General features: G+C 41.9%; 1 protein-coding gene across 1 annotated transcript; it reads left to right on the plus strand.

Annotated features, from left to right (window-relative positions):
• Positions 1-2,976: 2,976 nt before the first annotated feature.
• Positions 2,977-11,116, plus strand: itga6a (integrin, alpha 6a; the record flags this gene model as incomplete). The annotated part of the gene is made up of 23 exons (XM_080838369.1): positions 2,977-3,036; positions 3,211-3,472; positions 3,950-4,081; positions 4,847-5,060; positions 5,368-5,561; positions 5,720-5,814; positions 6,118-6,245; positions 6,363-6,452; positions 6,550-6,611; positions 6,700-6,869; positions 7,136-7,279; positions 7,374-7,486; positions 7,732-7,891; positions 7,969-8,052; positions 8,154-8,233; positions 8,319-8,396; positions 8,559-8,661; positions 8,826-9,002; positions 9,096-9,197; positions 9,306-9,416; positions 9,553-9,651; positions 10,540-10,665; positions 11,009-11,116. The coding sequence occupies exons 1-23, from the start codon at positions 2,992-2,994 to the stop codon at positions 11,114-11,116; spliced, it is 2,877 nt and encodes a 958-aa protein (XP_080694495.1). The 5' UTR covers positions 2,977-2,991.
• Positions 11,117-15,264: the final 4,148 nt, after the last annotated feature.

Below are 15,264 nucleotides of genomic sequence, written 5' to 3' on the forward strand. Positions count from 1 at the left end.
ACCACGGGCCATCTTTAACACCTCCCTCTCAGCACCGCTCCTCAAAACCCCAAACTACTCTGACGGTTAACAAGCACCTGTGGTCTGGCGTTTGTGTCTGCGGCCTATAACGGCCCTGTATGGGTTGTGTGATTGTGGCCTTTAACGGCACTGTATGGGCTGTGTGATTGTGGCCTATAACGGCACTGTATGGGCTGTGTGATTGTGACCTATAACGGCACTGTATGGGCTGTGTGATTGTGGCCTATAACAGCCCTGTATGGCCTGTTTGTTGGAAACACAAGAGTGGCTATTACTGGGTGGGTCTCCTCTTGTTATTGAAGTCACTCTCTTTGTGCCACACTTTTTTTGTGTGGGTGCCAGGGGTCAATGAGGGCAAGGCTTTGTCTCTCAGAGTTTACCACTGAATTGCCCCAGAAGGATTTACACAAAAATTCCTAATTTGGTACTCCTCTCAGATGGAAGAAATGTTGAAGTGATTCATGTTTGGAAATGCTTTTCTAAAATTGGCCATTTGCATGAGCTGCTTTGTTGTACTTGTCTGTTGTACTTGGAAACGTATTTGGGTCATCTGTAATTTTGAGATGTTAGCAGTGCATTCTCCACCTGCTAGCACAGAACAACGCAGGGTAATCAGACCAGCGATGAATGGAGACTGCTGAAGTGATGAATTATTCACTGATTGTGGAGAGTTTTCATTCCTCTGAGCCACATGGTAAATAACAATACAATCTTAAAGTTTGAGTGAAGTTTTGTCAGTCCATTACCAGTGATTCAGTAAAACAGAGTTGGAACGTCCTAGCACAAACTGGCTTTCACACTTAAAAGGGGGTCTGCATGGACTTAAAACAAGAAAGCAGATTAGGAAGCTTTGAGTTCAAAGATGTGGCCAGGGCATTTTTTGTTCTCCTAATAACGAGCAGCTTGTTTTCCATGTGTGTTCAGGCCTCTGGATGTAAAAGCTCGAAAGTTGCAAGTGAATGCCAATGTTTTCCCTCAGCAACTTGCTAAATTCTACAATTATCACCGAAAGGTGCTGTGGTGCTCTGTTTCCTAACCGACTCCAACCACTCGAACATGCCACATCTCTGTGGGAAGGGAACCCGGTCAAAATATTTGTATGCGCAATAAGCCGTCAGGAAATACAAATGGATGATACATTCCAAAGAGTTGTAAGGGCGGAAGAAAGACATTCTAATTCAGGCATTTGCACTGGGCAACAGTGTATGAAATGGATCTGAAACAGAGTACCAAACCTGCTGGGGAAAGGAAACCTGCCAGTTATTTAAAAAGTAGATGAGAGTGAGAGTGTGTTTCAAGACCACCCGGCACTAATCTAAAACAAAAGATGAAGAACCCTGTGCACCTCGATGCAAAGTTTTATGCAGAGCGTAGAAAAGCAATTTCCTTCCATTTACATAAATCATGGCAGAACATGAGCATTTATTTCCTTAGCGCCCCGTATGTTTAGCCTCTTGTCCCTCTGTGAATGCGCAGGGTCTGGCCATCGCCAGGCTGGAAAATGTGACCCAGTATTTTTTTCTCTTCTCGTCAGTTGTCCAACAATAAGCTGCCTGTTTGCACTGTTTGCCCAGCTGAGATAGATTTACATTTGCTGTAGTGCCCAGCAGCACGGTTCATTCATAAAAAGCCTCTCAAAGAGATTGGCTGCACAGGGCTTTATTACAATGGCAATCATTTGCTGGCTTCTGAAGGATTATGTGTCAAAATAAGCTAAGTGGTTCAATCAACTCACTCCTCAGACAAAGGTAGATGTTCTCTTCCCGCAGAAAGGAACTGTTCTCAACAGAGGCACTAGAGCAAGTGAAAGAGGTCAGCTGTGGCGTAAGGGTATCTTATGATAGGCCAACATTTAAAGCGTAGATTAGCACTGAGACTTTAAAGGGCATGTTATTGTAAGTTCCTGTGGATATGTAGAGGTGTGTTCTCTGTTGCTACTGTTTGGTGCTATGCCTGGGCACTGACACTTCCTGGCTTTTGCACCGAGATTCAGTTGGCCACTATGCACTTGTGCTGTTTAGTACATCACAAAGGAAGCCGCCCTGTAAAAAGAGTGATGTTTCTGTTGTAGAAGAGATACTCTTTTGAGTTCTTCAGTGCAGTTGTTGTCAGAGGATGTATTAACCAAACTAAATCAGGCGTTTTTTTTCCAGACGTGTGGGATTTGCAATACTTTCTGTTTTGGTTTGTCTTTTTTGTACACCCTTAGGTGGACTTATACATAAATGGATCTTATATACTCTCTAGCCCTGATTTTTACTGTTCAATCTCCTTCCACTTCATTTGTCAGCATGAATTATTGAGCCATGACAGCTGCTTGTGCATCTGCTGCTGAGGCTGCTGTCAGTTCCAATTATCCTCAGAACATGTCACAAATATAAATAATTAATACCGGTGTATGTTATAGTCATTAGTACAGGTGTATGTCATAGTCATTAGTACAGGTGTATGTCATAGTCATTAGTACAGGTGTGTGGATGTGAACAATGAGATGTAATTTGTTTTTTACCTTTATATTTACCTGAAAGATTTAGTTGGGTCCATAATAATAGAAATGCACAAATGCCATCTCCTTTGACTACAGTTCAAAGAAAGATCTATTTCTACTCTAGTTCTAATCCCAAAACACATAATAAAGCATTAATTAAATATACAACATAAGAAATGTGTGAAAATAAGTATGCCATAAAGGATCTAATCATGTCTGATGCTGCGGGCAGGCTGCTGGTTGGAGCTCCCAGAGCGAGGGCCTTGGCACGGCAGAACGCCAACATCACTGGAGGCCTGTATAACTGTGACATCACATCCTCCTCACATGACTGTGAGCGTGTAGAGTTCGATAATGAAGGTGAGTGCTCTCCCTCAAGTGTCCTCCTCACTCCCACACCCTTGTGATTCTCTCTTCATGTCCTAATGAAACGCTGCATTTACACAGCCGACATCCTGGTGGAGAACAAGGAGAATCAGTGGATGGGTGTGACAGTGCAAAGCCAAGGACCAGGGGGCAAGATTGTGGTAAGTGGCTCGCTTGGCCCTCTCAGCAGATGTCCCCCAAAATCCATAACTCACATGGTTCAGTCATCCATATTAACCGCCATTAATGTTGCATCAGTCGTGTAACCATGGTAACCATATGACAGGCCAATTTAGATGTGTCTTGATGTGATGAGATTGTTTTTGCTTATGCAGACTTGTGCCCACCGCTACCAGAGGAGGCTTTTTGGGAACACGCGTCAAGAGTCGCGTGACATCATCGGCCGCTGCTACGTCCTGAGTCAGGACCTGACCATCGACACCCAATCAGATGAGGACGGGGGGAACTGGAAGTTCTGTGAGGGCCGAGCGAGAGGCCATGAGAGATTCGGGTCGTGTCAGCAGGGTCTCTCTGCTACCTTTACTAAAGACTACCACTATCTGGTCTTTGGTGCCCCTGGAGCCTACAACTGGAAAGGTACTAATGTTGGCACGTGTGTTTTACGCCAGTGTGTGAATGTGTCTTACTCAAAGAGCTCATAAGGCGACATTACCCATTTATAGTCATACTTTTGTTAAGTTATATTTAGTTTAGTTTAGCTATATTTAGTTATTTTAGTTTAGTTTAGTTTTTAGTAATTTTAGTTTATGAGTACCAGATATCCCCAGTTTAAAGGGAAACTATTAATGAATCATATCTTATGTGTTATTATTATTATTAGTGTTTGTTATGTACTATATTGCTTTCATCTCAACCTGAAATGTGTTGCATTTGACATCAACCACAGCATGTCTATTTCCTCACATTTTCTCAGTTCTGTTTCTTTATTACATACGTATCTTCGTTGAACCATTTGTATGGCTTGGTGTCTGTGTCTGCCCTGGCGCTGGCCTCTCTCTCAGTTTCATTCCACCGACGCCTTCACTCCTCACTCGCTCTCCTCCACCACCACAGGCATTGTGCGGGTCGAGCAGAAGAACAACACTCTGTTGGAAATGGGCTTCTACGATGATGGGCCCTACGAGGTGGGCGATGAAAACCGCCTGGATCCGGCACTCGTACCAGTGACTGCAAATAGCTACCTGGGTAGGTTTTAAAGAAATGGTGAACTCCTAGTGAGCTGTTTCCTGCTGCACAAACGCCCACGGCGCCCCCACGGTGCCTTTCACTTCTTCCCTGAATCTGCGTGGTGTCTGGCTGCTCAAGTATTGTGTTCATGACCAGTCTGTATCTTGCCAGCCTAGATCCGTTTCTCCCTTCCTCCACGTCTTAATAAGGGCAAATCTCTAGATGGGATAACCAAGAGCTACTTGGGTTTGTGATGTCTCCTGGCATTCAGTCTTTTATCATAAGCCTCCATCATACGGTCTCTGTGATGGATCGCAGGAGACTGATTCACCATAATCATGAGGGCATCGCAGCATGAGTGAGGGGGCAGGAATGCACAGAATTGTTCCATAGTTTGTGTTGGACCGCTATCTCAGGTGTTTGGTCTTCACCCAGTTTACAAATGCTTGAGTGCTGGAGAGGCATGAGGAATGTCAACAGCTTGTCCTGCTGTTTCCACCACACCCTCCACCTTTAATGCCAGATTCGGCTGCTTGTGTGTTTGCTATGTATAGATGTATCCCAAATTACTAATATCTCATCGTTGGGCATATGCATGTTTTCTGTTTCTCTTTTTTGAGTGGTATCAGTCTGAACAGTCTGAAAAAAGCAGTATTTAATGTTTCACCAGGTTTTATTGCTCTTAGCTTGACTGTTCTCTCCCTTGTACGTCGCTTTGGACAAAAGCATCTGATAAATGACTAAATGTAAATGTAATGAACAGTGTGACCTTTTCACCTGCAGGGTTCTCCCTGGACTCTGGGCACAGCATCACCAGGAAGGGACAACTAACGGTTGTGTCCGGAGCTCCAAGGACCAATCACAGTGGGGCTGTGGTTCTGCTCAGAAAAGAAGGAGAGGCCTCCACCATGCTCTCCCCAGAGTACATTCTAGAAGGGCCCGGACTGGCCTCCTCCTTTGGATATGATGTTGCGGTGGTTGACCTGAACAATGACGGGTGTGTGACACTGATCTAGCTCATGAACTGATTCACCCTAGCTAGTTCAACACACGCACAGAAAGACAGAAAAGCCATGTTCCTGCTAACATAAGCACATGATTCATAGTAATTAACAGTACAAGGCACTTGATTATTATATTCCTAAGTCATTGTTTGTAAAATAATCTCCATCATGAACCCTTTGACTTTCTTCAACACCTATATATACACCAACATAATTATACAGAATAGAAGGTAGGCATGGAAATGTCTGCTGTGATGGTCTTCTCCACAAGAGTAACCAAACTCTGCTCTATGTCTCCAGGTGGCAGGATATTGTCGTCGGAGCTCCGCAGTTTTTCATGAAGGACGGTGAGGTGGGCGGAGCTGTGTATGTTTACATCAACAAGGCTGGCAAGTGGAATGACATCACCCCAGTCCGTCTCAATGGAACCAAAGACTCCATGTTTGGCTTGGCTGTGGAAAACATTGGGGACATCAATCTGGACACATATCAAGGTGTTGCATTGTTTTATTTGGTCCAAAAGCCCACTCTCATGTTGTTTATACATCATCCGACCCTACGGTATAACAATGCATCGCTGTCTATTTCTCTCTCTCTCTTCCTCCCTCTCACACATGCACTCTCTGTTTCTCCCCTTGTTGCTCTCTGGCAGACATAGCGGTTGGCGCACCCTATGATGATGGCGGGGCAGGAAAAGTGTATATTTACCATGGCTCCGCTAATGGAATCATCACAGAACCTGCACAGGTCAGTGGTCCCCAAGTGGAAATGCTGTGCGTCTCGTAAGATAAAAGCCTCGGTTTTCAGAGCCATAGTCTATTACTGAGCTAGACAGCGAGAAAGTCCGGCTGAAATCCTATGATTTGTGGCACTAAAAACTATTATCTACATCTGCACAGCGCAGATACGTCCCGTTTTGACCATTTGCTCAGGGCCATCAGTACCATGCTTTTATCTGACTGTTGCTTCCCCCGGGCGCTCTTTCCATTACACCTGACTGCATATGCCATTTTGGTTGCAAACACTACATTGAAAGTCCATTTATTTTAGGTTCTCAAAGGGAGACAACACAAAATTAAGCTATTTGGATACTCTCTGGCTGGGAACATGGACCTGGATCAAAACTCCTATCCAGATATTGCTGTCGGGTCCTTGTCAGATGCTGTGTTTGTTTACAGGTAACCCTTTATTTACTCAGTGCCAGTCATGTGTTTTATCTTTGTTTTTTATATTTAGATCATTTAGATATTTATACCTGACTGAAGTTACAATGGATGTCAATTCTGCTTCCTCAGGGCAAGGCCAGTCATAAGTATTAAAAAAGATGTGACTGTATCACAAAAGGTGATTGACTTAACAAGGAAAACCTGTGGGAACAGCATATGGTAAGATTTTAAGGAATGTGTAACAAAGAAGCAAATATCGATGGATTACGCTAAATGCAAATTTTTATGTCAATTTCGCACCATTTGCTCTACACAGTTTCACAGTTGAAGCTTGCTTTTCCTATAAAGCTAACCCTTCAACATACAACCCTAAAATAAGTAAGTGTACAGTCTTTATCTCTGATTTCACATAAGGTTATGTCCTCCTTCCGGTCTTGGCTAGAAATTGTTTTGGTTCTCTTGCCAGCTATTTCCTACTTGTTTGAGGCTGAAACGGAACGTCGCAAGCAGGGGCTTCAATCCAGAGTAACATTCCTAGATAAAAAGAACTCCGATCAAGACTTCCAGTCCACCGGAACTCTGGAACTCCGAGGACAGAACAAGAGGGCATGCTTTCGATCCCAACTCAGACTTCAGGTTCCTGGGCCTTTTCTGTCATTGTCTCTGTAATGAGAGGTAGAAATTCCAGAAACCAGGAATCAGTGGAATCAGTCTAAGTGATGTGTAGAAGTGTAGAGAAGTAATTTAGTTTCTACAGAATCTTGGACTAATATCAATAGTGAATAGGACTAAGGCATGGCATTTCCCGTTGTCTAGTTTAAATATTGTTGCAAGATATTTATTCCTGTGTAAATATATTAATCCTCATGTATGCTTACATAAATTCCTTTCACATCCCTCAGGACACCATTAAGGATAAACTCAGGGCCCTTTCTATCGAGGTGTCAGTGGCTGTCGTGAGCAGTAAGCGGGGCAAGAGACAGAGCGCTCTACCTCAGCTCGTCCCTGTGATCAGCCCTTCAGACTCAAAGAAGGTTCTCACTGAGGTAAGCATGCAGAGAGGCTGGTGAGAGTCTGCGGAAGGCGCCCTGAAAGGAAGACGTTCTCATAATATCCGCTGCTGATTTTGAATCTACACAGGTGCACTTCTTGAAGGAAGGATGTGGAGCTGACAACATCTGCCAGAGCAACTTGCAGCTTCAGTACAGTTTCTGCTACCGAACCAATCAGGATGTCTTTCTACCTCTGCCTTTGTGAGTATCATTTCTAACACGATAGTGGTTTAAACTGACAGATGTGGTCGCATAAGGTTATTGCCTCTGCCTACATTTTAGCACCCAGAGCTAAAGACATCATGGGTTCTTGGTGTAAAGCAAAATGTGTTAATCATTCAACAAATCATGTTTTCATCAGAATAGTTTTTTCTCTAGAATATAACCTAATTTCAAAAGATGTGCTTCTTGGGATGCAACCAAGCTTTCATATGTCTTTTTTAAAGGCAAAATGGTGTTCCACTGATCTCCCTGAGTGACCAGAAGGACATTGCTCTGGAGTTGACGGTGACAAACAGGGGTGGGGACGACGCTCATGAAGCAAAGCTGGTGGGGATGTTCCCCAGTTCACTGTCCTACTCTGCCTTCCGCCCCCCAAAGACTGGGGTAAGTAACCCTACGGGTGCATTATTCACCCAAAGACCAGTGAGGACAGTCACTGACCTCTCCGTCTTCTTCTGCAGGACAAACAAATGATCTGTACAGCAAACCAAAATGGCTCCCAAACAGACTGTGAACTTGGCAATCCGTTCAAGAGAGATGCTGAGGTATTTCAGATGTCCTGATGCATTCTGACAGTGTTCACCATGCCACTATTACTGTTTGTAAGTTGTGCTGCTGAATCTAATGACAGGATTGTTATTTCTAGGTGAAGTTCTACATCATATTGGGCACAGTTGGCATCTCTCTCAACACCACAGAAATTGTTGTCGACCTTCTCCTGGAAACGTGAGTTATAAAATAACACAGCACTTTTACTTTTACAATGAAGAATCAGGTAAGAATACCTGTCTTAAACACTGTCTTATTCTAGGACCAGTCAGCAGGAGAAGCCAATCAAGGTGGAGGCCAGGGCAAGAGTTGTGATCGAGCTGATGCTGTCTGTCCTCGGGTGAGCATTTCAATTCTTAATGAATGAAGTTTAACAGGGGAAGACTGACTGTGTGAATGTAAATTACATCAATACATAAACAGTATTCCCATGACTTGAAATGATACAAAAGTCTGAGGGACGATATATTTCTGAGCTCGGCTGTCTTCTGTTGTCTTGTAGGGCGGCAAAGCCTCCCCAGGTGTACTTTGGTGGAGATGTCAAAGGAGAAAGCGCCATGAAGTCTCAGCAGGACGTCGGCTCTTTGATTGAATATGAGTTCAGAGTAAATATCCACTTATTTATTATAATATTACATATTAAATATTTCAATTGTTTCTTTCAGTCGTTTCATGTATTCCGTCATCAGCTATACAAAGAACATTTGCTTTGACTGATGGTCAACACTGTACTGATTCAACTTCAAAATGTAATGCCCCCCCTAACTAGATAACAAACTGGGGGAAGCCATTAAAGTCATTCGGAACAGCGTCACTGAACATCCAGTGGCCTAAGGAGAGTTCTTTGGGGAAGTGGGTTTTGTATCTCATGGAGATCAAGACGGAAGGCCTGGATCAGATCACCTGCTCCCCTGAGAGAGAAGTGAACCCTCTCAGTCTTCCTGAGGTATGTGCCGCCTCTGTGCATTCATAGTCACTGTGCTATACCATAACATCCGTCCGATCTAGTTTAACGTTACAATTATGATCCTGTCTCTAGGGATCGCCGTCCCGGCAGAAACGCGAGGTTGAGGAGCGAAAAACACGGGAAGGAGGAGGCCTCCAATCCCTGTTTGCTGAAAAAAGGAAATACAAAACACTGGTAATGATGACTATTATATGAAATAACATAATGCGGACTATTCTGTGTACACCAATATTTAATGTTGTTTAGTTGTTGGCTTTCTGACGGATGTTCTCTCCTTGGCAGACCTGTAATAATGAAGTCAAATGTGTGGAGATCAAGTGCCCCCTTCAGGGCTTGGACAGTAATGCAGTCATTCTGCTGAGGTCTCGTCTCTGGAACTCCACATTCCTTGAAGTAAGGCAACATCCGCATATGCATGGTCCTGAAATATATTCTCTGTCATATACAAACACCTTCCATTATATATTCCCTTTCTGCTGCATTGAATATTAACTTCAATTGTGTCCCTTCGTGTTTTCTTTCAAAACAGGATTATGCCTCCTTTAGTTATCTGGATTTGATCATCAAAGCATCACTCAGCATTGATGCATCTGCACAGAATATTATTCTGAAGAATGCCGAAACTGAGGTAAGGCCCAATCTCAATACTTCCCCTTACCCCTTATCTTACCCCTTACCCTTGAAATTGCGCGTTCATGTGAGAGCTAGTGGTGTCTCAATACCCAACTTGATCAAGATTAAGGGGTAAGCTTAAGTGGTGTATGGCCCTCGTTTTTAAGCTGATCGGAGAGCTACCTTGCTCCTCCAAGGGCTATCCCAGAGCACACAGCGAAACCAGTTCGGGAATTTTCAAAAAAAAAATGGCTGCTTGAAGCGAGGAATATTTTACATGAATAAAGCTATCTACACAACTTTTTATATGTTTATAATGACTCGGTTTGATCTGAAATATACTACACGAGCGATGCATAGAATTGTCGGTCTTAACTGAAGCTTTGAAACGGTAGTTTTAGGATAAAATTAGCGCGTATACCACCACTCCATTGGCTTATATGGTAGCTTGCCAGCTATCATGCTACATACACTACATGTAAGTATTTTTGGCTTATAATTAATTTAAAAATGACGACAGTCTTGTTTCGTGCTCTACACAGTTGTATACATATATATTTGCAACCATGTTCTTCATTAGACTTTTTTTTTAAATCGCTAGTTTCATAGCTCATACAGTCACGCATGACGTACCCGAAACCTAGTGGCGTCTCATTTCATAGGGGAAAGATCTCAGCCCTGGGCCCTTACACTTGCAAGTGCTAGGGTTAAGACTAAGACAAGATTAAGCAAAAGGGGCAAGGAGAAGAATCGAGATTCGGCCTAAGTCTTTACGTGTTGGAAACATTTACTATCGCATGCCTGGGAGTGCTCATCTCCTTGTTTTCATCTCATATGCCCACACATCACAATAACCAGTGCATCTGTCATTTCAACTAACGTCTGTGTGATATCTGTGTCCTAGGTGAAGGTCACTGTGTTCCCAGAGAGGACTGTGGCCCTCTACAGTGGGGTCCCCTGGTGGATCATCCTAGTGGCAGTGCTTGCAGGCATTTTAATGCTGGCTCTCCTGGTCTTCTTGCTGTGGAAGGTAAGCATGGAGGCAAAATCCTGGATTGCTGGATTGTTGACCATTGCACTGTTGTATTGTATTGTTTTGCACAGTTGTACTGTTTTGTGTTGTGATGTATATTTGAGTAATATGTGTAAGCACATTGAGAGCCACTGCACCAAGACAAATTCCTTGTTTGTGCAAACTAACTTGGCCAATAAAAGCTGATTCTGATTCTGATTCTGAAAAAGGCCCTGTGGGTTTTCAACATCAAAGAACTGTGCTTGACATTACATTACCTAGACTTAAGCTCAGAGGTCCAGTTTAAGGTCATGGAGATGGCTGTTGTGTGCAGTGATTCACCCCCTTGCTCCCTCTCCAGTGTGGTTTCTTCAAGAGAGCCCAAAAAGATGAGTTTGACGCGGCGTATCACAAGGCTGAGATCCATGTTCAGGCGTCTGATAAAGAGAAAGTCACGACTGAGGCTTAGTGCCTCAACTCTGGGTAAACTGGGCTTCTCCACCAGCATGGCGTGTCAGCTTTAACAATGACTAACCTTTGCTTGAGGGAAATCAAAGGCTTCCTTATGGCAGCTTGCCGTTGATGTGCATTTTTACTCAACAACCCTTTTGCCAATCTCACAGCCTCGTGTGTCTTCTTCTGGCGTCTTTGTGTGTTTATATGTCTGCGGAGATAATATCTGTGAGTGATTTAATGGCTTTGTTTGTGCTGAGGTCACTGTGTTTGCCACTCTGGCCTCACTTGGGCTACTTGCGCTGTCTTTTACATGTCAAGCATGCATTCTTGCCAGCTGCTTGTCTAACATTTCTGGTTTCAGATGATCAACACTTGCAACAATTAATTATATTATAATGTATTATATTATTATATTAATAGTGTTTATTGATATTAATTTCGATGTTCATTCTTGTCGCCAGTGTGGATTTTTCAAGCATGCCAAATATGAAGACACTGTGCCAAGATACCACGCTGTGCGTATAAGAAAAGATACGCAACAGTTTAAGGATGGTAAGGTTCAATTAACGGCATTTGAGACAAAGCAATGGATGACCACTTGGAATGACAATGAGAGTTACTCTTAAAACAGTGTCGAACTCCATGGTGCTGCCTACTCTTAAGAAGATCTGGAGTCAAAGTGACAGTGACCCAGAGTCCTCATCTTCTTCTACTGTTCTCTTTTGCACAGCTGAAATTGTCTTACTATATGTTTGTATACCACCAATGTACATTGAAAGCAAAGTGCAAGAATTCCAGGGAAAAAGCAGAAACAGAAACTTGGGCTTTCCCTCTGGACACTTGGAGTGGACAGACAGAGGACAAACACAAATATCTCTACCAAAATAGACAGTTTTTGTCTTTTGTCTTCTGTTTGAGGCAGCAAACCTCTTTTAAAATGTTTGGAATGCTTTTGTGTAATGCAATGCATGTCAGTCATCTTCGATCTGCTTCAGTCTATTCTCTCAAATGACAGACTGGAAAATTGTGTTCTGTATATATTTATTTTTAGTACACTGTATATTTATTTTTGCATGACCTGTAAATGCATTTATTTGCCAAAGATTTGTCATGTTTGTCGTTTTATAATGAAAATCCGGAGGGGAGCGTGAGGAACTGGCACTCCATAGAGCTTGTGTTTAGGGTGGGTGCTAGGTGCGACACAAAGCATCAAACCTCTTTAAATACAAAAATCATCTTATGATGTGAGCTTGATCCTTATGACATAAATTGACTTTGCACTTGCGTGACATATCAAGCCAGTTAGGTTTGTCAAAAAAAAATCCTTGCTTGTACACTCAAAAGTAGTAGTAGATTATCAAACAAGGCAAGACGGTTGTTTTACACTGTTTTAAATCAGATTTCAAAGTTTGTAGCATTGTTTGGATTTTTGCAATGTCACATTTTTTATTTCCATTTTGAAAAGTAACATTTGTTGTTGAACTGTGAAGGTAGGATACTGTATATAGTGTCTGTAGTATGGATTATTGGGACAACAGCTAGAAAGATCGGCTATGATCATCAGGTACAATGTAGGCTATGTTTACAGACTCTCTTATAGTGAAACTACTGTGTTTACCACGATACTATGATCAATGTCATAGTAAAGGACTATATTAATTTAAAGTACTTTATAAGTAACATCATAACAAAAACAAAGGGACATTTCTGAGTGGTGCTTTTTAGAATCCTCCACATCCAGTGAAAATGATAAATGATGAAAATAGGCCAATCAAGCAAAAACAAAAAGCAATCACATACACGAGTCAGACAAGAGTCGGTTTTCTGATGAGGAATGCAAGTAAGCTCAAGTGTAGAGGTATGGTTTGGGTAGGTGCTAGTTGTATTGGTTTGGATGGGTTTGTGAGGCGAGGTTTAGAGTTATTGTCAGGTTATGGCAAAGGTTAGTTGACAGATGGTCAGAGGTAATTGACAAATACTGGATTAAAGATGGTGTACACACTGAGTGTCTTTAATATGCTGTCCAAATAAATCGTTAGCCTGTGTTTTTGTAAGTGCTATCACTGGCATAAAGGTGCAAGAAATGTGGGGCTCTGAAAGGGCTATACTGCAATAAAGAACACATTTCTTACAGAGGTGTATTTGTTTAGTGGACTGGTTTCACAGCCAAACACATACACACACACACACACACACACACACACACACACACACACACACACACACACACACACACACACACACACACACACACACACACACACACACACACACACACACACACACACACACACCTCCCTGGAGGAGGGTAGCCACTCTTGGCACAGGCAGCAACAGTAAACAAGTGAATGCAGGTGAAACAAGGGTTTCTCAGATTGATATGAAGGTTTGGGTCCAAAATACATGTTTTCAGATTTATTATTTTAGGTGTCGAAAATTGGTGAAATTGAGACACACACACTGGATCCAGAAGTACTGACACTGATTATGTTAGTTAAAAAAAAAACCTGAAATTGTTTTATCAGGGTTCCCACAGTCATGGCAATCCGGGAAAAGCTTTGGGATATTAAAATCCCATTTTCCAAGCCCTGAAAACTCCAATGACTGTTTTGTAAAATAAAAAGTCATTAAACTTGATTTTGTCGTATTTAGGCCTAATGAAACGATTGATTTTATTGGACTCTTCCATGGAAAATGTTTTGTTATGTGAATTTCTGAGGCATGATTTAGTTGCCACTTGACATAACTTAACTCGCCCATTAGAAAAGGAATAGAAAAGGTTGTTGTTTATTTCCTGCTCAATATTTAGCCCAACCTGTGGTGTGAAGTATGCAATTCTGTGGATTTGTAAAAAGTCATGGAAGGTTTTGAAATGTGTCAATGAAAATGGTGATGGGTGAAAATTCACCCTAGTTAGTTCAGGACTCCGGAGCTGCATGTAAGTACATTTATTAGACAAACAATAACAACAATTACAATCGGGCTCCCCTCCCAGCACAAGGCTGAAAGTGAAGGCAATGATAAACCCATCGCACAAGGTTTATATAATCAGAAGTTTAGCTTTCAGCAGGGATAACCACGTGGTGGATTTTCTCACAGTTTTGCATAAGGTTGGAAGAAGCACAGTTCCCTTCTTGTCGCCTCTGGTCTAAACATACTCTTGTACATATGCAGACTAAATGGCACCAAATATCAAAGTTACACACACGCACAGAAAAGCCATATTCCTGCTTCCATAAGCACATGATTCATAGTAATTAATAATTCAAGGCACTTGATTATTATATTCCTAAATGAGTGTTTGGAAATAATCTCCATCAAATGGGTTTATGAAAGAAGTGCTATAAATTTGCATTGTAAGGATATAAGGGAGTTTGATAGATATTTCATCATCAGGTATGTTTATATAACAATAAAACACGTCATATTGTTACTGTTATTGTGATGTGACCTGATGAATGGTACTTCATTTCTAAACAAAAAAAAAAAAAGACTGGCAAATCAGTTGGTAGCAATAGAAGTTAGTCATGACTTCCATGGCAACACATGTGCTCTTTGAACTATGGACTATAAGGGCCGTGAATCATCAGCGCATGAAACCAAAAGAAGAATTGTGCTGCCAGTTGACACCCAGTCTGAGTAATGATATTCACAGCTTGACAATTTTCAAATGAACAAACGTTTGCCAGCATGAAACGCCTGCAACATGAAGAGGCATGATTAACAGTGCTTGGCTTTCACTCGCAAAATCTATGGCTCTGTTTAACTAAATACACATTCTTTCAGTTGAAAATAGCATTTAATTGTAAAATGGTGTTTGAATATTAAATAATAAATATTATAATATAAATATTATTATATTAATAATAATATTAAGCACTTGGAAACGTATTGGAAGGAAATTATGATGGGTAGAGTGATCTTGAGGTTTGACTGCATTAGATGTAGATGAGTTGCTGTCAGTGTTTGCTGTGATAGGAATAGTAGAACATTATATACCCTTACCTTCGAAAGGTAAATTACAAACTTTCTTAGTGTTAGTTTTAACAACTGAAAGACAGAAAGTGGTCTAATCTTCCATTTTCACAAATCTGCTGCAATGATAACATCTTGAGTTCTTGTCAAATATTGACCAGCCCCATCGAGTAATTTTTGGTATAA

The sequence above is a fragment of the Sprattus sprattus genome (genome assembly GCF_963457725.1).
Source record: "Sprattus sprattus genome assembly, chromosome: 5".
Taxonomy (NCBI): domain Eukaryota; kingdom Metazoa; phylum Chordata; class Actinopteri; order Clupeiformes; family Clupeidae; genus Sprattus; species Sprattus sprattus.